This window comes from Dromiciops gliroides, chromosome 1 (genome assembly GCF_019393635.1).
Source record: "Dromiciops gliroides isolate mDroGli1 chromosome 1, mDroGli1.pri, whole genome shotgun sequence".
NCBI lineage: Eukaryota > Metazoa > Chordata > Mammalia > Microbiotheria > Microbiotheriidae > Dromiciops > Dromiciops gliroides.
This window is the reverse complement of record NC_057861.1, coordinates 597646578-597673344: the sequence shown is the minus strand read 5'-3', so window position 1 is coordinate 597673344 and position 26767 is coordinate 597646578. Positions and strand designations below refer to the sequence as shown.

General features: G+C 40.7%; 1 protein-coding gene across 1 annotated transcript; it reads right to left on the bottom strand.

Moving 5' to 3' along the window:
• Window positions 1–100: 100 nt before the first annotated feature.
• PLK1 (polo like kinase 1) lies at window positions 101–21169 on the bottom strand. The gene is made up of 10 exons (XM_043979814.1): window positions 20468–21169; window positions 19807–19975; window positions 18836–18980; window positions 17417–17510; window positions 12065–12284; window positions 2389–2544; window positions 1904–1981; window positions 1294–1448; window positions 863–1045; window positions 101–600 (listed from the first exon to the last, which is right to left on the bottom strand). Exons 1-10 carry the CDS (start codon window positions 20945–20947, stop codon window positions 394–396), a joined length of 1887 nt encoding a protein of 628 aa, XP_043835749.1. The 5' UTR covers window positions 20948–21169; the 3' UTR covers window positions 101–393.
• Between the last annotated feature and the right edge of the window lie 5598 nt (window positions 21170–26767).

Genomic DNA, 26767 nt, shown 5'->3' with positions numbered 1-26767 from the left:
GGCAGCCCTGAAACCCCCGGAGCACATTACATACAGAACCTGAATATTTGCAAATTAATGTTTAATGTTTACAAAGCCAAAGGGGCCAGAGTTCCTTTAAAAAAATTTCTGTACAGTTCAAGGAGGAGAACAAGGGGTCCTAAGATACACCACCATGTACAAATAACTTACACATGAACTTCCCCTCCTCTACAGACAAAGACAGGGAAAAGAGGGAGTCATGGTTGCTATTCCAAGTTTTTTCTTGTTTCTCCTTTTTTTTGGGGGGAGTGGGGAGGTGGGATGGGGACAGATCCATCCAGGCCAGGCAAGGACACATTAAGTAATAAGGCTAGGGGCAGGGGGAGACATCCACGGAGCCCAGGGTAGGAAGCAAACAAAGTCTCAGGCAGCCTACGTGGAAGACTTAAGGCGGGCTGAGGCTGACCTGGAACTAAGCAGTTTGTCCACCATGGTACGTGCATAGCGCAGGCGGCTGGCCAGCTCCTTACAGCAGCCGTGCTCTTCCAGAAGGCTGAGCTTGTATGTCCGGAAGTCCCGCTTCTCGTCGATGTAAGTCACAGCCGCCATCAATGGGCAGAGTATCAGCTTTGTATGGTCCTAGAGAGGTGGGGCAGATGGGGTGAGCTCAGAGGAGCAATGACTCGAGCTGGAAAAGCCCATTTTATAGAGGAGAAAACTGAGGCCTGGAGAAGTTAAGCAATTCGATCACAGTCACAGGAGTAGAGAAAAGCAAAGCCAAAATTTAAACTAAGGTTCTTTGCCTTTAGACCCATGGTGCCTCCACCCGGTTTGGGGCTTCGTACTGGCACACCACTCCCCGTCCAGGTCTCCTGTTCCACCCTAGTACTTGAGAGCTCACCTGGAAAAAGTTGATTTGTACAGTGCCGTTGCTGAGATGTAGGATAATGGCACTGCGTGTGCGGAACCAGGTACGCAAGTAGGGAAGGCGAGCCAGCTCATCACCTTCTCTTGGGGTGATGTTAGCACCAGCCTTCAGCAAGTGCTCACTCATGTAATTGCGGAAATACTTGAGGAGAGTAATCTAGTGGGGGAAGGAAAGGAGCGATGCATTAAAGCCTAGAATCTAAATCTCCAGAGAGCCAGGTTCTTCCTGGGCTATGGGCCGGAGTGGGAATCCCTCAAAGACAGCTGAACAATGAGACACTCCAGACAAAATGTCACCCATCTTCCCCAGAATGGTCATTTCTCCCTCTAGCTCCTAACCCAGCCAAACCCCGAGGTTTCAGGCCCTAGCAGCTTCTGGGAAAGCCAACCTACTTGTGATCTCACCTTTTTGGTTAGTGAGGAAGGATAGGAACGCACAGTGAGGTAGGATTCTGAGCCATTTTGCTCGATGTATTGCAAGCTATCCCCATCATTATACAGAATGAGCCGAGTGGAGTCATTGAACAGCACACCCACACTGTTATCACAGAGCTGGTATCCTGGGCGGGAAAGGGACAGTCAGACATAGACTTGGACCAGGTAGATAACTGATCAGCATGGAACTCTGGAGGCCTTTCTCTGTGTGTCATATGACATAATGGGAGCTTTTACACCATGCCCACCCACCTACCCAGCCAAGGGCACCCAAGTCTGCATGAGCCTGATGATAGAAGAAGAGGAAGACCCTCCCTGAGGGACCCTCCAGTCAAAGCTAGCATCTCATTTACTTTCCATTTGGGATAGAAAATCAACCTATCTCAACTCAGTAAAATAGCTTTGGGGCCAGAATTCATAGTGATGTAAGGCTCCCAAGAGGAGAAGCCAACGCAGGAACCTCTACTCTTGAGAGAGGTAGCCCTCAGCCTCATCAAGTATAACCCTTTTGGTTTTTTTACAGATGAGGAAGTTTCTATCAGCCCCTGATTGAGCCAAAAGGAGTATGGCTAGAACCTACCGAGGCCATACTTGTCTGAGTAGTCCACCCATTTGCTGACCCAGAAAATGGGAATGCAGGCAGGGTCCTCTGCCTCCTCTGGAAGGGAAGCAGAATATTAAATTATTAAGTCACAGAATCTCAATAAGTGAATGGGAATTTATAAACCTTCTAGTGTAAATCCTTCCCCCAACAACACATGAATACCTTTAAAAACATCCTTATAAGTGGCTACCCAGCCTCTGCTGGAACAATTCCAAAATGCAGTTAGCTTACTACCTCCTATTACTGGACAGCTCCAAGTTCTCCAAGTGCCCCCTGAATTTCATCCATTCAGTCCTAAGATTAGGCCCAATACCTTATTTACTTTATAGCCCTTGAAATGGAGATCAATTCCGTTTCCCTCCCAATTTGGAAACACAATAAAAAAGTCCTGAAAGCTTGGAGGGAATCTTCCCTTTTTCCCAACACACAGCACCCATATCGTGCCTTGAGATAATACCCACCTTGCCTCACCAATCTCCGATCAGAAGGCTTTGCTGCATTGACACTGAGTAGTTGCTGTAGCATATCAGAGAGGTAGCAGTCAGCAGGCCCATGGGGTTCCTGAACTATCACTTTTTCTTTTTCAGGGGGCTGCTCAGGGGCAGGGCTATCCATTCCTGGGCAAAGAACAGAATGGGGATAGAAGAGTTTACCAGACTAGCGATAGGCTCAAAAGACAGGTGGGGGTTCTCAGATGAGGCCCAGCAACATGGACCAGCTGCTGCTTCACTGAATCTATGCCTTCTTTTCTTGGCTAGAGCAGGAGATAAAGGCCAAGTTTTTCTGACCCTCACCTCTCCCAGCATGCCAAAAGGAGGCATCCATTTGACTTACCTCTTTCACAAAAAGGAAGACCAAGAAAACTAAGATGGCAGAAAACTCAGCTGAGCTCTCCCAACATTCCCCACAAACAACTTTAAAATAATGCCTCAGATCAAATTTTGGAGTGGCAGAGCCAAGAGATCAGAATGAGACATTCTTCCAGCCCAAGACAACACAGAAGGTTGGAAACAGATGTGATGGCACCTACATGGTTGAAACACCAGTGGTGGGACTAGGTGGTGGCAACAGAAGCGGCAAGTGTCAGGAGCCAGAGACTATCACACTACCTTGGAAGCAACAAAAATTTCCAAACCTCCAGAAATAGTTCTGAAAACAGCAGTTTGAAAAAGCCTAAAGTTTGAGACAGTGCCTCTCTCCACCAAATCCCCACCCAGAACAGAGTCTAACATTAAGTTCCAAATCAAGAAATAGGGTGGAAACAGCAACAAAAAAGAAACCTGACTACAAAAAGCCACTATGGTGACAGAAGATTTAAGAAACAAACCCAGAAGAAGACAATGAAGCCAAAGCAAAGCTTCAAGGAAAAATGTGATTTGGACATAAGCCCAACAAGAATTCCTGGGAAAAGCTTAAAAAACTATTTTCAAAATCAAATAAAAGTGGCAGAAGAAAAAAAGTAGGTAAAGAAATGAAAGCAAAGGAAGAAAATTATGAAGACAATTAACAGCTTGATAAAAGAGGCACCAAAAAAATAGGGGGGGGGGAGAACCTCAAAAAACAAAATTGGCCAAATGGAAAAAAAGATACAAAAATTCACTCCTTAAAAAGTAGAATTGGTTAAATAGAAAAAGAGGTGGAAAGCTCACTGAAGAAAATAATTCTTTAAAAATTAGAATTGGACATGTGGAAACTAATCAAAAAACAAAGTCAAAAGAATGAAAAAATAGAAGAAAACGTGAAATATTTCATGGTAAAAATAAATGAGCCGGAAAATAGTACAAGAAATTATTTAAGAATTATTGGATTACCTGAAAACTATGATCAAAAAAAGTTTCAATAAATTGTAAAGGAAAACTGTCCCAATATCTACAAACCAGAAGGTTTATAAGAAGATAAAACAGAAATTGAAAGAATGCGCTGATCACCAAAATGAAAACTTTTAGGAATATTATAGCCAAAATCCAAAGCTCCCAGGTCAAAAAAAAAAAAAAATTCAAACAATCCACAGTCAGAATCACACAAGATTTAGTAGTTACCACATTAAAGGAGTGGAATATGATATTCTGGAAGGCAAAAGAGCTGGGATTACAACTAAAAATAACCTACCCAGCAAAACTGAGTATAATACATTAAGGGGAAAAAAAAATTAACATTTAATGAAATAGAAAACTTTCAAGTATTCTGATAAGACCAGAGCTGAATAGAAAATGCGATTTTTGAAATATAAGACTACTCGAAAGAAGCATAAAAAGGTAAACATGAAAGAGAAATTATAAGGGACTCAATAAGGTTAAACTGTTTACCTTTCTACATGGGAAGATGAGACTGTATTTTCTAAGAACTTTACCATTATCAAGGCAGTTAAAAGGTAAAAGGATTCAACATAGAAAGAAGGTATAAAGGAATGAGTTGGGGGAAATTATCTCACATAAAAGAGGCACACAAGGAAGAACTCTTACAGTGGAGGGAAAGGGGGAGGGCAATGCTTGACCCCACTAACATCTAAATTGGTTAAGAGGGGAAATATATACATGTTCAGTTGGTAATAGAAATCCATCTTAACCAACAGAGAAGGAGTAGGGAAAGGGGACAAGGGGGGGAAAGGGGTAATAAAAGGGAGGGTAGATAAAAGGCAGTGGTAAAAATCAAAATAAACTTGAGACAAGATAAAAAGAGAGAAAAGGATAAAGAAAAGAAAATAAGGACAGAGAGAAATGCACAATTAATAACTGTAACTATGAACGGGATGAACTTATCCATAAAAAAATGGAATGAGATAGCAGAACAGATTAGAAACCAGAATCCAACAATGTTATTTACCAGAAACACATGATGAAAAATGCTTCCAGAGAAAGAACTGATGGAGTCTGAATGCTGACTGAAGCAGACTATTTTCTTCTTTCTCTATGTTTTTTTCATGCTTTCTTCCCCCGCCCCCCCTCCACCCCTTTTGGGTCTATGTCTTCTTTCATAACATGACTAATATGGTAATATGTTTTGTATGATTGAACATGTATAATATAAAATTGCTTACTGTCTCAGGGAGGGAGGGAAGTGAGGGAAGGAGAAAGAAAATTTGGAACTCAAAATTTTTTCCCAAATTAATGTTAAAAATTGGCCATATGTAATAATTGGGGAAAAACAAAAGCATTATTGAAAAGAAAAGAAAGGAAGAGAAATACACATAGAGTTAAAATAAGGGGCTGGAGCAGAATCTATAATGCATCAGCTGAAGTAAAAAGGTAAGGGTAGCAATCATGTCTGAGATTATGATCTCAGACAAAGCAAAAGGAAAAATCAGACTAATTAAAAGAGATAAGCAGGGAAATGCCATCTTACTAAAAGGAACCATAAACAATGAAGTCATATCAATATTAAACATATATGCACCAAAATGGCATAGCACTTAAATTATTTTTTAATCATAAAAGTATTTTATTATTTTCCAGTTACATGTAAAGATAGTTTTACATGTTTTCATAAGATTTTTAGTTCCAAATTTTTCTCCCTCCCTCCCTTCCTTCCCCCTCCACAAGACAAAAAGCAATCTGATATAGGTTATATTTGTACAATCACATTAAACATATTTCTGCATTAGTCATGTTGTGAAAGAAGAATCAGAACAAAAGGGAAGAACCTCAAAAAAGAAAAAACAAAAACAAAAGTAGAAACAATATGGTTCAATCTGCATTCGGAATCCACAGTTCTTTTTTCTAGATGAGAGTACCTAAATTTTTAATGGAAAAGTTAAATGAATTATAGGAGGAAACAGACAGTAAAACTATACTAGTAGGGCACCTCAACTTTTCCTTCTCAGAGCCAAATAAATATAACCATAAAAATAAATAAGAAAGACGTCAAGGAGATGAACAGAATTTTGGAAAAGTTAGATATGATAGAGAAAACTGAATGGGAATAGAAAGGAGTATACATTTTCCTCAGCTGTGGATAGTACCTTCACAAAAATTAACCTTATATTAGGGCATAAAAACATCACAACCAAATGCAGAAAAGCAGAAATATTAAACGCACCATTTTCAAGCCATAATGCAATAAAAATTACACTTAAAAAGGGCCACAGAAGCATGAATTAAAAGCTGACTGGAAGCTAAATAATTGAATCCTAAAGAATAGGTGGGTCAAACAACAAATCATAGAATTTTTAAAAATTTTAAACAAATTCTAAAAATTTTCAAATCATAGAAACAATCAATAATTTAATTAAAGAGAGTCACAACAATGAGACAACATTCCAAAGTTTATAGGATGCATCCAAAGCAGTTCTTGGGGGAATTTATATCTCTAAATGCTTACATCAATAAAACAGAAAAATAACAGATAAATGAAGTGGGCATGCAACTAAAACTAAAAGAAAAAGAAAAAATTAAAAATCCTTAACTGAACACCAAAATGAGTATCTTGAAAATCAAAAGAGAAATTAATAAATTTGAAAAAAAACTACAGAACTAATAAAGAAAAGTAGGAGCTGATTTTATGACAAATAAAATAGACGAACCATTGGTTGATTTTATTTTATTTTAAAAATCAAATTAGCAGAATCAAAAATGAAAAGCTGAAATTAAAAATGAAGAAGAAATTAAAGGGATTATTACAAGTTCCTTTGCCCAACTATATACCAGTAAAACAGGCAATCTAAGTGAAATGGAGGAATATTTACAAAAATATAAACTGCCCAGATTAAATCGAATATTTAAATAATGCTAACTTAGAAAAAGAAATCAAATAAACCATCAATGAACTACCTAAGAAAAATATTCCCAGGGCTAGATGGATTTAGAAGTGAATTCTACCAAACATTTAAGGAACAGTTAATCCCAATACTATAAAAATTATTTGAAAAAAAAATATAGGAGGAGCCCTGTCAAATTCCTTTTACGTCACAAATATACCTAAAAGACACCTAAACCAGGGAAAGCAAAAACAAAAACTTCAGACCAATTTCTTTAACGAATATCAACGTGAAAATGTTAAAAAAGGAGATTATAGCAATTTATCACAAAAAACATACACTATGACCATTTGGGATTTATAATAGGAACACAGGGCTGGTTCAACATTAGTAAAACTATTGGTATAATTGGTCATATCCATAACAAAAACAACAAAAAATTATATGACTATTTCAATAAATGCAGAAAAAGCACTTGATAAAATATAACACCCATTCCTGTTAAAAACACCAGAAAGCATAGATATTGATGAAACCTTTGTTAAAATGATAAATAGTATCAATTTAAAAACAAGAACAAGCTTTATCTGTCACAGAGATAAACCTGAAGAATTCTTAATGAGATCAAAAGTGAAACAATGATTCCATTATCATCACTATTATTCAATATTATACTAGAACTGCTAGCTATAACAATAAGAAAAATAATTAGAAGGAATAAAAATAGGCAATGAAGAAACAAAACTATCACTCTTTGTAGATATAATGATGGTATACTTAGATAACCCTAGAGAACCAACTAAAAATCAGGTACAACAACCAACAACTTCAGCAAAGTTGCAGGATATAAAATAAACCCACATAAATCATCAGCATTTCTATACAAAATCCAGCAGCAAGAGATGAATTCCATTTAAAATAATGACAGAAAATGTAAAATACTTGAGAGTCTACCTGCCAAGACAAACCCAAGGATTATATGAACACAACTACAAAACACTTTTCACAGAAATAAAAACAGATCTAAACAATTGGATAAATAAATATTAATTGTTCATGGATAGACTAAGCCAGTATAACAAACATGACAATACTACTTAAATCAATTTACTTATTCAATGCCATAACCAATCAAACTACCAAAAAATTATTTTATACAACTATGAAAAATAGTAGCAACATTTTTCTGGAAGAACAAAAGGTCAAGAATATCAAGGGAAATCAATGGAAAAAATGAGAAGGAAGGTAGTCTACTAGTTCCAGATTTCAAACTATATTACAAAGCAATAATCATCAGAACAATCTGGCACTGGCTAAGAAATAGAGTGGTGAATCAGTGGAATCAATTAGGCACACAACACACAATAGTAAATGACCATAGCAATCTAATGTTTGATAAGCCTAAAGATCCAAGCTTTTAGAGTAAGAACCCACCACTTTATGAGAAAAATATCCCCACAATGATCCCCAGGACCACCAGACCAGAAGTAGTGAGAAAAACAAGATTTATTTAGCGGTCTGCAGAGTGGCCAAACACCTCAGAAAAGTGCCCCCTCCCCCCGCCCCCCCTGCCTGTAGCAGCAGGCTTTTAATCCCTAATTCCTGTCATAAGGTTACTCCCCTCATTCCTCATTGGTGGAGTACTAGAGAGTCACAATCTTCACGACCATCCTACTTCATGAATCCACACTCCACATCCAATACTCCCACTTCATACGTTGCATGTCTCATTATAATATAAAATCTCCTCCTAGGGGTGTGTGAGTTAATGGCTAGGGGTAGCAATTCTAGGGGCTGGTTCTGCTAATTTGGCTCACATTCCTATTTTGTGGTCTGCAGTTCTGTCCCTGCTCTATACTGATTGGATGAAGACCAAGTAGGGCTTTCCTGATCCTTCCTGTTGCTACACTGCAGAGGAAGGAGCTTTCCACAGGTCTTGTGGCCTGAAGAGACAACACTTTACATTCTTTTCCTTCAACTTGATAAAAATTATGGGAAAAACAGGAAAGTAGTTTGGCAGAAACCAGGCATGGACCACCATTTCACACCATATACCCAGATAAGGTCCAAATGGATAAATTATTTAGATGTAAAGGGCAATATCAAAAGTAAATTAGGTAGGGGGCAGCTAGGTGGCGCAATGGATAAAGCACTGGCCCTGGATTCAGGAGGACCTGAGCTGAAATCCAGTCTCAGTCACTTAACCCTCGTTGCCCCGTTTAAAAAAAAAAAAAAGTAAATTAGGTGAGCAAAGAAAAATGTACCTGTCAGATCTATGGATAAGGGAAGAGTTTGTGACCAAACAAGGTAAAGAACATAACAGGATGCAAAATGGATGATTTTGATTATATTACATAAAGGTTTTGCACAAATAAAACTAATGCACCCCAAATTAGAAAGAAAACAGAAAACTGGGGAAAAACGTTTTATAGTGAATTTCCTGACTAACATGACAAAAAAGGAAAATGACAGATGTTTGGAGGGGACATAGAAAAATTGGTTCCTTAATATACTGTTTGTGGAGTTGTGAACTAGTCCAACAATTCTGGAAAACAATTTGGAACTATGCCCAAAAGGATATAAAATTGTGCATATCCTTTTACCCTACAATATCCCAAAGAGATCAAAGAAAAGAGGAAAGGATCTATTTTTTTTCACTCTTTCATTTTTTTTTCAATGCAACAAATATTTTAATTTTTTCCAGTTACATGTAAGGGTAGTTTTCAACATTCATTTTCGTAAGATTTAGAGTTCCAAATTTTTCTCCCTCCCTCCCTTTCCTCCCCCCTCCACAAGACAGCAACCAATCTGATAGAAGTTATATATGTACAATCCAGAAAGGATCTATTTTTACACAAATATTTATAGCAGCTCTTTTTCTGATGGCAAAGAATTAGAAATCAAAGGGATACCCATCAAGTGGGGAATAGCTGAACAAGCTGTGGTATATGATTGTGATGGAATACCTTTGTGCTATAAGAAATGATGAGCAAAATGGTTTCAGAAAAACCTTGGAAGATTTATATGAACTGATGCAAAGTGAAGTGAGCAGAACCAGGATAACATTGTATACACTAACAGCAATATTGTAAGGATGATCCACTGTGAAAGTCTTAACTACTCTGATCAAGACAATGAGCTCTGAAGCATACTTTTTTCTTACTGCGTGTATGTGTTTTCTTATGCAACATGGCCAATATGGAAACATGTTTTGCATGATTTCACAAGTATAATCTATATCAAATTGCTTGCCTTATCGAGGAAAGAGGGATGGGAAGGAAAGAATTTGAAACACACAAAAATTTTAAATGATTGTTAAAATGTTTTTTATAGGTGATATTTAAAGAAATAATTTTTAAAAAATAAAAGTGATATGACCAGAAAAATCAAAGGGGGTGGGACACAATTCCAGGTGCCAAAAAAAAAAGGATTTCCACAAATCACTTCCTTTATCTGAAATTTAGTTTCCCCATCTAGAAAATAGGAATACTTGTCCTACCTAATTCACAGGGTTGATGTGAGGTAAAAAGATTTATAAACCTCAAAAAACTACAAAATTAATTGTTATTAATATTAATCCATCCAATGCTTTTTATTGTTGAAGAAACTAAGGACCAGAGAAGAATCTTTTTATCTTTTTGGGAGATATGTAGTTACTGAGAAAGAGGAAATATAAATGGCATTACTTATGATTCATGTGTAAAACCAGCTTAAGTCACTTAAAAAAGCTTACAAATAAAAAGAAAAGGCTTGCCTCTTGCTAACAGCAACTGAAACTGAAGATTTGGAAGCTCAGGTTAGCAGACTAAATTATTATTATTATTATTATTATTATTTATTTTTTTTGTGTGTGTGTGGGGGGGGAATGAGGATTAAGTGACTTGTCCAGGGTCACACAGCTAGTTAAGTGTTAAGTGTCTGAGGCCAGATTTGAACTCAGGTCCTCCTGAATCCAGGGCAGGTGCTTTATCTGCTAAGCCACCTAGCTACCCCTTATTTTTTCTTTAAAAAACAAAAACACGGGGCAGCTAGGTGGCACAGTAGATAGAGCACCGGCCCTGGAGTCAGGAGTACCTGAGTTCAAAATCCGACCTCAGACACTAAATACTTACTAGCTGTGTGACCCTAGGCAAGTTACTCAACCCCAACTGCCTCACTAAAAAAAACAAAAACAAAAAAAACAACAACAACAACAAAAACACCAAAAACACTCCCAAGGCCTGATAGTTATTCTATCAGATATTTAGCATATTAATCCTGTATAGTATATTGGAAATGAGTTAAATAAGCTTTTGATAAGGTCTCTCTGCTATTAGTTGCTATCATAGTACCTACCAGCTGATAAAAATCCTTCTTCTTTCCCCCACTGCTTTAGAGTTCAGGTATAGCCACTCCAGAAGATGGTCAAAAAAGTTGTCAACAAAATCAGTGTGTTCAACTATATTGAGTATGTACTTCCCTATTCTGAGTTATGAAGAATGTTCATGAAGATATTATCAAATACTTGAAATGAGTTTTTGCTTTAATCATTTCACTTAATTCCTAGTAGTGGGGTATTCTGGGTATCTGATTGAACCAAAGTGTGTTTTTTACCAACCTGTAGTTGGAAGAATCCCCAGGGGTCAAATTAATCCAAACTCTATTTTTCTAGCAGGGATTCCTAACCTGGGTTCTCTGATATTTTTTCAAGAAACTATTTTGATGGACTATTTTTCAACACAAATGGTTTGCTTTGTAATCTCATGTATTTCATTTTATGCATTTAAAAATGCCCACAGGCCTCACCAAGACTCACCAAGGGGTCCATGATACAAAAAACATTAAGAACTCTTACTTTATAGGAATTCTTTCTAGTAACTCCCCAACAAGTAGTTATACATAGCCTTTTTTTAGAAGGCACTGTAAAAAGATTTGAATTTGAAGAGGGAGTTTCATCATTTTCATAGTAGCTACATTTCCAAACAGTGACTTACTCTCGTTTTTCTAATTCTCCAGGTTAACTGAGCAGCTGTCCCTGAATGGTGAGAGATGCTCTGATTTATCCAAGCTTAGAGTCAATGGAAAGTGACTTTTCTAGGCTAGGGCATTCTGAGGACCTGGAATTAAGGGCCAATTTAGATGCTGTAGTGCACCCTGCCACCTGAGCTCAGTACCAGTAGCCTTGTACCTCAAGGTTAACCTCAGGCCAGTCTCCTCTTCTTGCAAACAGCAAAGGGATTACTTAGCCACCACCAGCTGTTCCCCACCTCTGCCCCCTTCAGACACTCCAATGAGACCCTAACTCACCTTAAGGGTTAGGGTGGGGCTGGGTTCATAAAAACAAAAAAGGTCTGTGGGCTGAGAAATTCTGCTCATTTGCAAGACACTTCATTCATCTAGTACCTTCTTTGAGAAGTAGCAAACACCCTAGGGGTTGGGTGACCAGCCTACCCACTGAGTTGTACCTTTATTGAGAGCTGAGAGAGGCTTCCGGCCTCCAGAATCCATACTGTTGGGTGCAATGGAGAACCTTGGTGGGACTGTGAGGCAGGTAGTAGGAAGCCGGGAAGGGATGTAGCCAGAAGAAAAGAACTCGTCATTGAGAAGATCATTAATGGTAGGGCGGGAGGCAGGGTCAGAGCGAAGCATCTTCTGGATGAGGGAGGCGGCTACAGGGTTGATGTGCTAAAACCCAAGGGAGAAGACAACCATGAATGGGAGGCAAAGAATATTGACAACTATCATTTAAAGCACTTTAAGGTTTCTGGAGTACTTTACACCTGTTATTTCACTTGAAGCTCAGAGGCAGTGTTGACATAGTAAATAGAAAGTTGGCCTTGGAGACAAGAAGACCCAGGCTGTGTGTTGAGACAGGGGCTATATGTTAAGTCACTTAATCTCTAGTGCTTTAAGCCACTCTCTCAAGCATGTAAATTGTTTTTTTTTTTTTTTTGCAGGGCAATGAGGGTTAAGTGACTTGCCCAGGGTCACACAGCTAGTAAGTGTCAAGTGTCTGAGGCTGGATTTGAACTCAGGTACTCCTGAATCCAGGGCTGGTGCTTTATCCACTGTACCACTTAGCTGCGCTCAAGCATGTAAAGCTGCAGAGAAGTTGTTGGTCAGCACTGACATAGAGAGTCCCCTCATATAGGGATGCCCCATATAAAATCACAGGTCTAGTCCCTAGCCCTTGATTCCCACAATAGATGAAAAGCCTGAAGTCCAGAAAAGTTAAATGACTTGCCAAAAGTCACACAGCTACTGAAGGATTTGAACTCAGGTTTTGCTGACTCCAATAAACCTTTCTGCCTAATGGGTTAGCAGTAGCAGACAACCAACCATTGGACCAGCTTTTGTCTAGGTCACCAGCATACAGAAACCTTGATGTGCTGCCAGGACAACTCTCCTCCATCTTAGAAAGGATCATGGCCTTGTGCACATCATCACCAGATTTAGTTAGCCATTTTATACACTTTAGCTATGACCATGAGCTATGTACGTAAGACAGTTTCTAAGAAATGGAGAGAGCTGTGATCACAAAGGATCGCCCTTTCCCAAGGTTAGGCCTGAGCCTTTCTACTATGTCTCTAGATACCTTTCTCTTCTTCTCTTGCTATATTTTCTAGAGCTGAAACTCCCTCAACAGCCTAGGGTTTGCCTACCATTAATACCTGCCTTAGCACTGTCCTTGCTAACAGAAGGTATAACAGAATATAATCAAAGGTCTTTGGAGCTAGATTGAGGAAACCCAACCCCTAGAATCTATAGAATGAAATCTGACACCCCTCCCTGAGATAAGGACAGAAAGGCTGGCAAGCCAGTGTTTCATGGAGGAAATCCTCTTCTGCCAAGAGACATGAAATTTTTAATTTTACTTCCTGTGCACATGAAAAGACATGGCCCCACTGGCCATGACTTACCCAGTTCCATCCAGAGGCAGTATAAAGTGTTTACCAGAGGCCCTAATCCATTGGAGATCACCCCAGCTCCATTTGAATATCACAGATATAGAGTCAGAATGGACTTTTGGGGTCACCTAAGCCAATCTTATTATTTTACAGATGAGAAAACTAAAGCCCAGAAAGGGTCAAGTAATTTGTCTCCTAGATAGACTAAGTAGGGGCAGCTAGGAGGCAGAGCAGATAGAGGGCTTAACCTGCAGTCAGGAAGATCCGAGTTCAAATTTGGCACTTATTCACTGTGACTCTGGGCAAGTCACCTAAACCCTGTTTGCCTCAGTTTCCTCATCTATAAAATGCACTAGAAAAGGAAATGGCAAACCACTCCAGTATCTTTGCCAAGAAAATCCCAAAAGGGATCACAAAGATTCAGACACAACTGAAACAACTGAACAACAAAAACAGTAATTAGATAATATTGCTCCTGATTCACAGACCCTAAGATGCTCCCTAATCAGTGAATAACACTTCTTCCCACACTAGAATAGTGTGTTTTGGCCCACCCTATACATAAATATAAAAGATGTTTTCCTGGTCAACACTGAAAAAACAAAGTGAATAGAAAACCCATACTGGCCAGATTAGGGTTTGCCATTGAATGGTTAACAAATTAATGTGTGCGGGTGTGCATGTGCATGTGTATGCTCACCTAAGGTCTTGGTGCAGTTTCAAACTATTAAAGGTCAAAACTGCACTAAGACTTTTGAGATACCCTGTAATGTTATTTATTATATAAATGCGTGTACATATAAATGTATCCCTTGAACAAGTACTATAGATGGGCCACAACTAAGCAAAAAGAGACTGCCTTTGGGAAATCATGATTACTTTCATTTTTTTTTCCTTTTAAATAGTATTTTGTTTTTTCCAATTACATGTAAAGTCAATTTTTAACATTCTTTGGGGGGGGGGGGCGGGGAGGCAACTGGGGTTAAGTGACTTGCCCAGGGTCACACAGCTAGTAAGTGTTAAGTGTCTGAGGCCGGATTTGAACTCAGGTACTCCTGAATCCAGAGCCGGGTGCTCTATCTACTGTGCTACCTAGCTGCCCCTAACATTAATTTTTTAAAATAAAATTTTGAGTTCCAAATTTTTTCCCTTCCTGTCCCTACCTCCCTCCTCCCTAGGAGGGTAAGCAATCTTATGTAGGTTACATATGTGCAATCATGTAAAACATTTCTATATTTGTCATCTTGTATAAGGAGAAACAGAAGAAAAAGAAAAAAACTATGAAAAAAAGTAAAGTGAAAACAATATGCTTTGATCTGCATTCAGCCTCTATCAGTTCTTTCTCTGGATGTGGACAGCATTTTCCAGATGATTCCTTTCAATAATCCTAAACTGCTCACTCTGGAAGAGAGATGGGGCGGAATAAATCATCTCTAACATCAAAATTCATAAGATCATAGATTTAGAGCTTGAAGGGACCTTAGAGGCCATGAAATCCAACCTCATTTTACAGATGAAGAGACTGAAAGAGTTAAATGATTTGCCCAAGGTCACATAGATTATTAAATGTCTGAGTCAGGATTTGAACCCAATCTTCACTACCTGACTTCAAGCTTAGCACTCTCACCCAATGTACTACCCTGGCTAATGCTATATAGCAACAAATCATGGACTGACTGCCAGGATGTCAGAGACATGGAAAATACATGGTGAATATAGGCAGCATGAGCAGTAATGACTTGCACTGAGAAATGGTACATTATTAGTGTATGGGCTAGGCCTAGCTAATATTTGCTTAAAAATCCATTTCACTGCCACACACACAGGTCACCTTCCCTAAAAAGTTTCATTTTCATATCTACAGAGATAAGGTGCTTTCATCTCCATAGATGTTTGTGGGTTTTTTAGGAGGGTGGGAGTGGGGAAAAGTTTCCTCAGGTTTTAGAGAGGAAATCTTTCAGTTCAGGATTAAGATGAATTTTTTGTATAGCTCCTCATAACTGAAGAGTAGTATTCCTAAATCATCAATTAAGAGTTCATGGATGGGGAGCAGCTAGATGGCGCAGTGGTAAAGCACCGGCCCTGGATTCAGGAGTACCTGAGTTCAAATCCGGCCTCAAACACTTGTCACTTACTAGCTGTGTGACCCTGGGCAAGTCACTTAACCCTCATTGCCCTGCAAAAAACAAAAACAAAAACAAAACAAAACAAAACAACAAAAAAAAGAGTTCATGGATGGGATTTTCCTATTAGTGCAATTATATATTTTACAACAGGGTCCAGAGGGGAGAGAAACCTCAAAAACTTTTCTAATAATTGTAAAACAATTTAATACGGAATTCAAAAATAGATTCTTAGCCATAAATGAGCTAAGAACCAAATCTATTCAGCTGGTCCAGACAGTCACCTGAACTCTGAAAGCTATACCCTTAACCAACTGCCCTCCTTCAATCCCAAAATGTTTTTGCACATACACATATATATGTATTGTTGAAGGCTTTTGAGGGGATTCCCTGAACTTGTCTTTTTGAGTTGTCATATTTTTCAGAAACATTGTATGCAGGAGGCCCTGAGTGTGGTGAGGAAGAAGCTCCCCTTGAACTGACAATGTGTTGTTGTCTCTAAGCTGCACTCCCTATGTGTCCTTGGGAGGCAAGACAGGCGTTCATTCAGTCAGTCTGTGCCAGGCTGGGACACTGCTTGTGTAGCTGGGGTCTTCTGCAGAGGAAGGGACCCTTCTATCTTCATAGTTTAGCAGTTTCCAAGGGAAAGAATGTAGCTTTGCTGCCATCCTGCTCCTCCCCATGGGAAATGGTTTTGGTGACCTATGCCTCTGATACACTGTTCCCCCTTCTCATATTCTCCTCTTCCTCCCTTTGACTTACTGTTAGAAAAGTGTAAACTTCTGTAAAAATTTTGAGCCCACTGGGTTTCCATGCATGTTTATTTCTCTTGTAATAAACCTGGTCACATAAGTCTCATGACATTGTGATTGCCTGTTGACAGTGCATGTGTACAGACTCTCTCTCTCTCTCCCTCTCTCTCTCCCTCTCCCTCCCTCTCTCTCTCTCTCTCTCTCTCTCTCTCTCTCTCTCTCTCTTCCTCCCTCCCTCCCTCCCTGATAACTGGCATCAACTCATTCATTTTATGGCCATTTATTGAACACCCACTCTGTGCTAGGCATTGTGCTAGAGCCTAAAATTACCAAGAACAGTTCCTGCTCTCTAGGAGCTTACAATTTACTGAGAGGGAAAACCACAAACATAGCTAAGTAAACTTAAATAAATAAATATGTATGTAAGTAAAAATGAGCTAATTTCCAGAGTGAAGAGGACAAGCAACTTGGCAGATAAAGGCTAACTTCATATAGGAAGTCGCACTTGAGCTGGGCCTTGAAGGAAGCTAGGGATTTTAGGTGGTGGAGGTGAGGAGAGAATGGATGGGGGACAGACATAGCCTGTGCAAAGACATGGAGACAAGAAATGGAATATTGTTGGATAGGGGAACAGCAAACAGGTCAGTCTGGAGTGTAATATGCAATAAGGTATCTACTGAAGGGCTTTAAAATTCCAAAGGACTTAGTAATATTTTATTCTAAAAGGAATTCAGAGCTATTAAAGCTTATTTCACAGGGAAGTGAAATGGTTATGTCTATGCTTCAGGAATATCAATTTGGTGGCTGTGCAGACAATGCATTACACAGAAGAAGGACAGGATGAGAAGAAACCAATTAAAAAGCTAGTGTAATAATACAGGCAAGGAGTGATAAAGGTCTGAAGTAAGGTGGTGGCTATAAGAATGAAGGGATCATTCCTACATGAGAGATGTAGCCTTCACATATTAGCTCTTGCCCCATGGCTTGCTCAGAAGACCCTTCGCTAAGTGTTATACTCAGGAAGCTCAGCCTACCTTGGGAATGCTGTATTCATTTTTCTTGATCCTGATGTAGGTCTCCTTTAAGCAAGAGGTTTCAAAGGGTGGTTTGCCTACCAATAAGGTATACCTGCAAGGATAAAGAAGGGAAGTTGTTTCTAAGAGAGAGCCTGACTTCAGTTCCCTTCTTCAAATGCAAATTAATCCCAAACAACCAATAATAAAACACAAAAGCAGAATTAAGAGTTGGAAGGAACCACAGTTGCTGTCCAGTCCAAACCCAATCTCCAAGTGGTCATCCAAACTACTTAAAAGACCAAGAGGCAACATGGCTTTAGGACCTGCATGCAAACACCACCTCAAATACTTATTAGTTGTATAACCCTGGGCAAATAATTTAACCTCTCCTCTCCTTTCAGTTCTAAACCCATGATCTTTAATCAGGAACTAATTTCCTGCCAAAGCTGCCCATTCCACTTTTTTTCTAACATTGAGCATAAATTTGCCTCTGCAACTTCTACCCATTGTTCCTGATTCTTCCCTCTGAAGCCAAACAAGAGGAACAGTCCTTCTCTCCCATAAAACACACCGCCCCCAAACTCAAAGTCAGCTCTCCTCTTCTCCAGACTAACCATATCCCCATTCCTTCAAATGATCCTCATATTACATGGACTCCAGGTCCTTCCCTTCACAGTCCAGGTTGCCTTTCCCTGGATACCCTCCAGCATATTAATAGTGTCATTTCTAAATGGTTTTGTCCAGAACTAAAGACAATACCCCAGATGGAGCCTGAGTACTGCAAGATAATTACCTCCTTCTTCCTTACCCACTGGAAGCGTTGTCTTGGAGTGCAGCCCAAGACCACATTAGTTTTGGCTCCCATATTATACCAATGACTAATACTGAATTTGCGTTCTATTAATATACCAAGAGAGCTTTTTCAAACAAACTTTGGAACCATGCCTCCATCGTCTAGTACTACTGAAGCCAATTTTTTGCAAGTGTGAACGTTGAGTGATCCAGAAAAACATCCTTCAGGTCCTGAGGCCAAACCAATAGCAAAAGGTAGGAAACTACCCTTTGGTTGGGAGAGGCACTCAGTGGGATGTTGGTATCAAAAGAGACAAGTTTCCATTCCTCCTGCTCTCTAAGGCTCTTTTTTCTGATAACCACCATCAACTAAAAGCAGGAGTCAACCCTTCCTTGTGTCTTGCCCACGTTCTCGCTGTCCCCAAAGCCCAGGGTTCATGAATGTCTAACTGCCACTAGAATCCCATCTTCCTTGTATCAACTTTACTTATATTCTGTTCTTCCTTGAGACAAAAATAATCCTTAGGATAACAGCTTAAAAAAAAAAAAGGAAAGTCCAGCAATGCATATTCATTAAAGGAAGATGGCTTCTGCCATTCTAATCTGTTGGGTTCCTAAAAAAAACTGAGTTAGCCCACTACTCACATGATACACCCAATGGACCAGACATCCACCTCAAAGCTGTGACCCTTCTTACTTAGCACCTCAGGGGCTATGTAGTTGGGTGTTCCGCAGAGGGTCCTCTTCCGCTCACCATCATATTCTACTCTGGTTGCTAATCCAAAGTCCCCTGTAATAAGTCAGGAAGCAAATCATTCTTCTTCTCAGGAATCAAGATTGGTTTGACCCATATTGCCATTTAGGTTGATATTGATAACCACTTCTGGCCTGGGGCCCTTTCTTTCAAAAAAGTTGGCCCATGGTAGCCTACAATAATAAAATCTAATTTTTCCATCCCATCTCCCCAGACTAGAGAGAATTTCCTCTGCCTCCTCCCACTGTGTGTGTGGGGAGGAGTTATGTCCTCCCTTCTATATTAGGTGCCTATCTACAAATTTTTTTGAAACAAGATCCAGATTTCCTTTTGGTTTTTACAGTAAACCCAGGACCACGTCTTTCCCCCCAGTTCCCCAGTTTTGTTGCACAGGAAAAACAAAGAAAAGCATGGTTTGTTGATTGTTTCTACAGAACCTGTTCTGCGACCAACCTGAGGCTGCCCTCCCCTCCTGTCCCCACCCCCCACCCCCCATTTCTAAAAAACATGGAGCTCTGAAAGAGAAAATGACTCTGGGTAAAGACTGTTCTTGCAAGCATTTTAGAACTAAATCTTCCCCAATCTATAGCTCACTTCCATGAGGTTGTGCATTTAAGCTCAGCTATGTACTTCAGCCAAGAGAACTTACTTGACAGTAAAGCTAAACAGATGCCTATAAACTGTCTTAAGTCCTTTAGCTTGTTGGAAAAGGCCCTGGCTCCAAAGATTTCAGAATAAGCCTCCAGAAAGAGGTGGTAACTCATTCCCAGGTACTTTTGCTTAAGGGTCCTAGGCGACCATACAGCATGTTCGGCATGCAATTATGTCCACTTTTACGGGTATGAGAGATTCTCAGTCTTACCTATCTTCACCTCCATGTCATCATTGAGGAAGAGGTTACCCAACTTGAGGTCTCTGTGAATAACTTTATTTTCGTGGAGATACTGACAGCCTAGGACAATCTGGCGAAGGTAATACCTGGCCTCAGGCTCAGTCACTGCTTTCCTTCTTTTATGTAACTCCAGCAGGGACTATGGAAGGCAGGGAGAAGAAATAAGCGCTCAAGTCAAAGGGTTTCAGACTCTCTTAGAGGGGTAGGGGGGGTTGTCTGGGTTTAGGCCTCTATTCATATCTTGAGAGGAAAAATGCAGGCAGAGGGGTACTCCACCCTGATCCTGTTTAAGTAAGAAGTCACTGGTGGCCCACCCTGACCAAGGCCTGGGCCCTGGAAGGCACTTGGAAGATTCAGACGCCCATTGAGGCCTTGAACCGGGGAACTCGAGGACACGATAGAACCTTGGGTCAGTTTCTGCGTTTACCGTGGCCCGGCCCAACCCCATGGGCTAAGTGCCCATGCTGGTTCTATGGTGACCGCTTGGTGGGGAGATCGGAAAGAAAGCATGCCCCACCCCCAACCCTCTCTTCCTTCCTGCAGGCCCTCTAGGGAAGCTGGGGCCCTCCACCCCTCTGATAGCCATCCGGGGGGTCCCAACGTCTCCCCCACCCCGCACGTCCGTGCTCACCCGCCTCCGGCACAGCTCCAGCACCACAAAGACGAAGTCACTGTCCTCGAAGAAGCCGTGGAAACCGACGACGTGCTGGTGGACCAGGCTCTTGTGGATATTGATCTCCATGGACATCTTCTCCTTCTGGTGCGGCTTCAGCAGCAGGGACTTGGGCACGATCTTGCCCGCGAACACCTCCTTGCTCTCCAGGTCCGAGAGCTCGAAGCACTTGGCGAAGCCGCCCTTGCCCAAGAAACGGCCCCGCAGGTAGCGCCGCCGGGTGCGTGGGTCCACCAGCACCTCGGGGATCTCCGGGGCGGCCGTAGGAGGGGCGGCTGTGGTCCCGCCGCCGGCCCCGGCTCCGGCCCCGACTCCGGCCCCGGCCCCGGCCCCGGCCCCGGCCCCGGCCCCGCCGCCACCGACGGCGGGCTTGCTCCGGGACTCTGAGGAGCCCACGCCGGGCTGCCGCAGGGTCAACTTCCCGGGCGCCGCGCTCATGGTGCCGCCGCCGTCCCCAGCCGGACCTAGCGCCTCTCCCTGCTCCGCTGGCTGCCGCTCCGTTCTCCTCCTGCTTCGCGGTGCAGCGGTTCCGGCTCCGGCTCGGCTCGGCTCGGCTCTGCTCGGCTACAGCTCGGCTACAGCTCGGCTACGGCTCTGCCCAGCCCCAAGCGGCGCTGCTGCAGGATCAGTGCAAATAGCCCAGAATTCAAACCCAGCGCCGGGAACGTTACCGAGCGGTCCGCGCTGCCGATTGGCTGCAGCGATTTAAAATCCAAACCCGCCTACCGCGGGGCACTATGGGAAAGCCCTCGCCTCTACCCTGACCCCCCACCCCCCACCTCCGTCCCCGCCCCAACTCCGAAGGCAAGCCAAGCTTTCAACAAACTTTATTGACAGCGGGCAGGAAGACGAGCTTGGTCCCCTAGAGAAACCCCGAGGCTGAGCCTGCTCCGCTGCAGAGGAGGAAGGAGGGGTGGAAAAGCGAGACGGGGAGCAATCTATGGTTGTGACTGCCCAGGAAGGAATCCAAGGAGGGAGGAAATAAATGGATGATTGGCCAGGAACTGTCTAGGAGCTGCGTATCGTTAGTTCAATCTGTACTGAACAAGAATCTCCTATTTAGTGTTACCATAGTCGTTGCTTGAAGACTGTGTGTGTGTGTGTATATATATATATATATACACACACACATATATATATATGTGTGTGTGTGTATTTGCGTGTGCTTATGTGAGTGTGTATAGGTATATATGTGTATATGGGTACGTAATCTAGCCGCAGATACTATGTGACCCTGAGCAAGTCACTGAACCCTACTTACCTCAGTTTCCTCATTTGTAAAATGAGCTGGAGAAGGAAATGGCGAACCAATATCTTCAGTATCTCCACCAAGAAAGGCTCAAACGGGGTCCCAAAGAGCCGAACACGACTGAAAAAGGATTAAACAACAAAATACATATATATACACATGCATATTTACATATCCACCTCCATATATATCCACATACATATCCAACTCCGGAGGCAAAACAGTACTACTTTTGTGTAGCTCTATTTGCTGGGAAGTCTTTCCTAAGACCAGGAGTAAATCTGCCTCTCTGGTCCTAATTCTGTCCTCTGGGACCAAGCAGAACAATCTAATAATGCCTTTTTGCTAAGACAGTCCTTCAAATACTTGAAGGCAGTAGTTTTCTTCGTCCACTCCCTTCCACTCGCTTCCGTTGATCATTCTAAATCCCTAAATATCCCCCAGTTCCTTAAATTCATCTTTGTAGGACAAAGACCAGTCCTTTCACTAACCCAGACACCTTTGGAACCCTCCCCGGCTTGTCCTTCTTAAAATGTTGCCCCTTTGTTTTAAGAACCTGGGGGGTGGGGGGTGCAGCTAGGTGGCGCAGTGGATAAGGCACCGGCCCTGGATTCAGGAATACCTGTGTGACCCTGGGCAAGTCACTTAACCCCAATTGCCTCACCAAAAAAAAAAAAAAAGAACCTTCAGGGGTTCCCTAGTAACTCTAGTATTGGGTATGGAATATAGAAAAACCCTTCATAACCCGCTACAAACTTATTGCACTTAAAGAGTCCAGCCAAATTGGTCTACTTGCAGTTCCCCAGACTGGGGTCCCATTTCGAGTCCTCAGTGCTTTTGTGTGGGCAATCGTATAAATTCATCCCACATACCCGGATTGCACTGCCTCTTCAACTCTGTTATAATCCTTAATTTGACTCAGTTTAGGTGCTGCCTCCTACCAGAAACCTTTTTTTGAATCCCCATGGTTGTTACTGATTTCTCCTGCCTTAAATTTTCAAGTATATACTTATAATTTAATCCTTGAGATATTGGAGCCAGCTCACATTTGCTAGAGAGAGAGACATTTAAAATTTTCTGTGTGAGAAGTTACACCTCAGAAATCCCCAATTGCTACAAATCGGAGCAGCTTGATTTAAAAAGGGATGATGAAAATAATAATACATATTAGACTAAGAAATGTGTCATGCAATCCCAAAAAATTCATCATGAAAAATGCTATCCACCTCCAGAAAAAGAACTGATAGCATCTGATAAAGAAGGAAGGGTACTATTTTTCACTTTCATTTTTCTTGGTTGGAGTTTTCTTCCATAAAATGACTAATATGGAAATATGTTTTACATGACTGCACATGTATAACCTATATCAGGTTGCTTACCGTCTCAAGGAGAGAAGGGAGGGAGGGAAAGATAGAATTTGGAACTCAAAGTTTTAAAAATACAGAATACTAAAAATTGTTTTTACATGTAAGTGTGGGGGGAAAATAGTATTTTAATTTTTTAATAAAGAAAAATGTGTCATGCTTATATCCTGCACAGAGAGCTGGTTGTTAAAAACATTTACTAGCCAAAAAAAAAAAAAAAGTGGCAGCTAGATGGCGCAGTGGATAGAGCACCGGCCCTGGAGTCAGGAGTACCTGAGTTCAAATCCCGTCTCAGACTTACTAGCTGTGTGACCCTGGGCAAGTCACTTAACCCCAACTGCCTCACTAAAAAACAAAAAACATTTACTAGCACATCCCTGAGTCTAATTTACATTGGAATATAAGCTTCTTGAAAGCCGAGGATGTTTATCTTTTTTTTGACTCCCACCCAAATAATTACTTTATATTGTTTTCTATAGACATACTTTGTATTTGCCTTGCCTTGCTTGTATACATCTTATATGCTGTCAGTAAACTAAATAGCACTTAGTACAGTGCCTGGCATACGGTAGGGCACTTAATAAATTTTTGTTGACTGACAATAGGAGAGTTGGAGACCAATTCTAGAATCTAATCACAAAAAGTAAAGGACCATCATATCAATTATTTCTCAAATATATGGAGAACGGAGTCAAATTTATAAGAATAATTCCCCAACTGAGAAATGGTCAAAGGATATGAACAGGCAGTTTTCAGATGAAGAAATCAAAGCTATCTATAATCATATGAAGGAATGCTCTAAATCACTATTGATTAGAGAAATGCAAATTAAAACAACCCCAAGGTACCACCTCATACCTATCAGATTGGCTAATATGACAGAAAAGGAAAATGATAAATGTTGGAGAGGATGTGGGAAAATTGGGACACTAATGCACTGTTGGTGGAGTTGTGAACTATCCAAAAATTCTGGAAAGCAATTTGGAGCTATGCCCAAAGGTCAATCAAACTGTGCATACCTTTTGGTCCAGCAATACCACTATTAGGCCTGTGTGCCAAAGAAATATTTAAAAAGGGAAAAGGATCTACATATACAAAAATATTTATAGAAGCTCTTTTCATGGTGGCAAAGAATTGGAAATTGAAGATATGGATGCCTGACAATTGGGGAATGACTGAACAAGTTGTGGTATATGAATGTAATGAATGTGCTATCAGAAATGACAGGTGAATTTTAGAAAAACCTGAAAAGATTTATATGAACTGATGCAAAGTGAAATCAGCAGAACCAGAAGAACATTTAACATAGTAACAGCAATATTATATGATGCTCTTCTCAGTAATGCAATGATCCCAGACAATTTACAAAGGACTCAGGATGGAAAATTCTATCCATATGCAGAAAGAGCACTGATGGAGTCTGAATGCAGCTTGAAGCATACTATTTTCACTTCATTTTTTTCACGTTTTTTTTCTTCCCTTTTGGTTCATTTCTTTCACAGTTGTGACTGATAGGGAAATATGTTTTACGTGATCACACATATATAACCTATATCAAATTGCTAACTGTACTTAAAGAGGGGGGAGAAAGAGAGGGAGAAAATTTGGAACTCAAAATATTATTAAAGATGAATGTGGGGGGCAGCTAGGTGGCACAGTGGATAGAGCACCAGCCCTGGATTCAGGAGGACCGGAGTTCAAATCTGGCCTCAGACCCTTGACACTTACTAGTTGTGTGACCCTGAACAAGTCACTTAACCCCAATTGCTTCACCAAAAAAAAAAAATTTAAATTAATGTGGGGGCAGCTAGGTGGTACAGTAGATAAAGCACTAGCCCTAGATTCAGGAGGACCTGAGTTCAAATCCAGTCTCAGACATTTGACACATAGTAGCTGTGTGACCCTGGGCAAGTTAGTTAACCCTCATTGCTTACCCCCCCCCAAAAAAAAAGAATGTGAAAAATTGTCTTTACATGTAAAATATTATTTTTAAAAAATAAAGTAAGGGGTCAATAATAATATGTAAAATATTAAAGATCCAGCCATTCCTAGTAATCCCTTTATCAAAGAAGAATAAGTTTTCTTTGATATAATTGGGAGGGACAAAGTCATTGGCAATCAGAAAATTGTCTCCATATCAGGTGGCCCTTGAAAAATAGTCCAACTGTTCAAGACTCAGCTTTGAATGTCTTGGGATTCTTAAACCTGGGGATGGGAGAGATAGATGAAAATGGGGCTGAAAAGGGTAGAGTTGAGTGAGGACTCCAAGAGAAGAAAAAAGGATATTAAGAGATACCAGAGATAATTAATGCCTCAAAGTCTAAACAAAGACAAGAATTGTGTAAAGGATGGCTCTCCTTCTCTAAAGCCAGGGATCACTACCTTGAAGTCAGTCTTTTGCTCAGAGAATCATGTTGTCCCTTCAACATGTTGATAAATTGAATTGAATATTTCAGATGGAATAGCTGTTTTATCTTGTCTCTCCATCCTATACTTCTACTTTTGATTTTTTTTTCTTTTTCTTTTTTTTTAGTGAGGCAGTTGGGGTTAAGTGACTTGCCCAGGGTCACACAGCTAGTAAGTGTTAAGAAGTGTCTGAGGCCGGATTTGAATTCAGGTACTCCTGACTCCAGGGCCAGTGCTCTAGCCACTGCACCACCTAGCTGCCCCCCTACCTTTGATTTGTTTTTTGTTTTTTGGGGTTTTTTGCGGGGCAATGGGGGTTAAGTGACTTGCCCAGGGTCACGCAGCTAGTATGTGTCAAGTGCCTGAGGTCGGATTTGAACTCAGGTCCTCCTAAATCCAGGGCTGGTGCTTTATCCACTGCGCCACCTAGATGCCCCCCCCTACCTTTGATTTTTAAAGAAATCTAAGTATCAGTCTTTATACTTGTCCTTTTAAAATTTAACTTTATTAAATGAATTCTGGCTTTTTGAAATTGTAGATCTTGACCCTGTCTTTCAAATGACTGCTAGTCCTCCAAGTTTTGTAATCTGCAGATTTGATAAATACAACATCTATGCTTTTATGCAAATCACTGATAAAAGTATTAAACAGACTGTGGTCAAGCACAGATCCCTTGGGCACTCCACTAGCAAATTGACATCAAATAATTAATGACTAGGGGCAGCTAGGTGGCACAGTGGGTAGAGTACTGGCCCAGGAGTCAGGAGGACCTAAGTTCAAGTCCAGCCTCAGACACTTGACACTTACTAGCTGTGTGACCTTGGGCAAGTCACTTATCCCCAATTGCCTCCCCCCCCCTATTTTTTTTAATAATAATAATTAATGACTTCTCTTTGAGCATAGTCATTTGATAACTTCCAAAGCCATCTAATTGTATAATTTTTCTAGTTCACATTTCTCCACAGCAATAGCATTAAATATTTTACCCAGATTTTAACAAAACTTATAAAGTATATTCATAGCATCCCCTAATCTTAGACTCTAGAGTAAATTACCATCTCAAATGAGATTAGTTAATAGCCACTTAAGCCAGCTGGCCCACAGGAAGGATTCTTGAAACACTAACAAAGGACATCCATTGTCCATCAGTTGGGGAATGACTGAACAAGTTGTTATACTTGGTTATGATGGAATACCATTTTGTGCTACAAGAAATGATGAGCAGGATGCTCTCAGAAA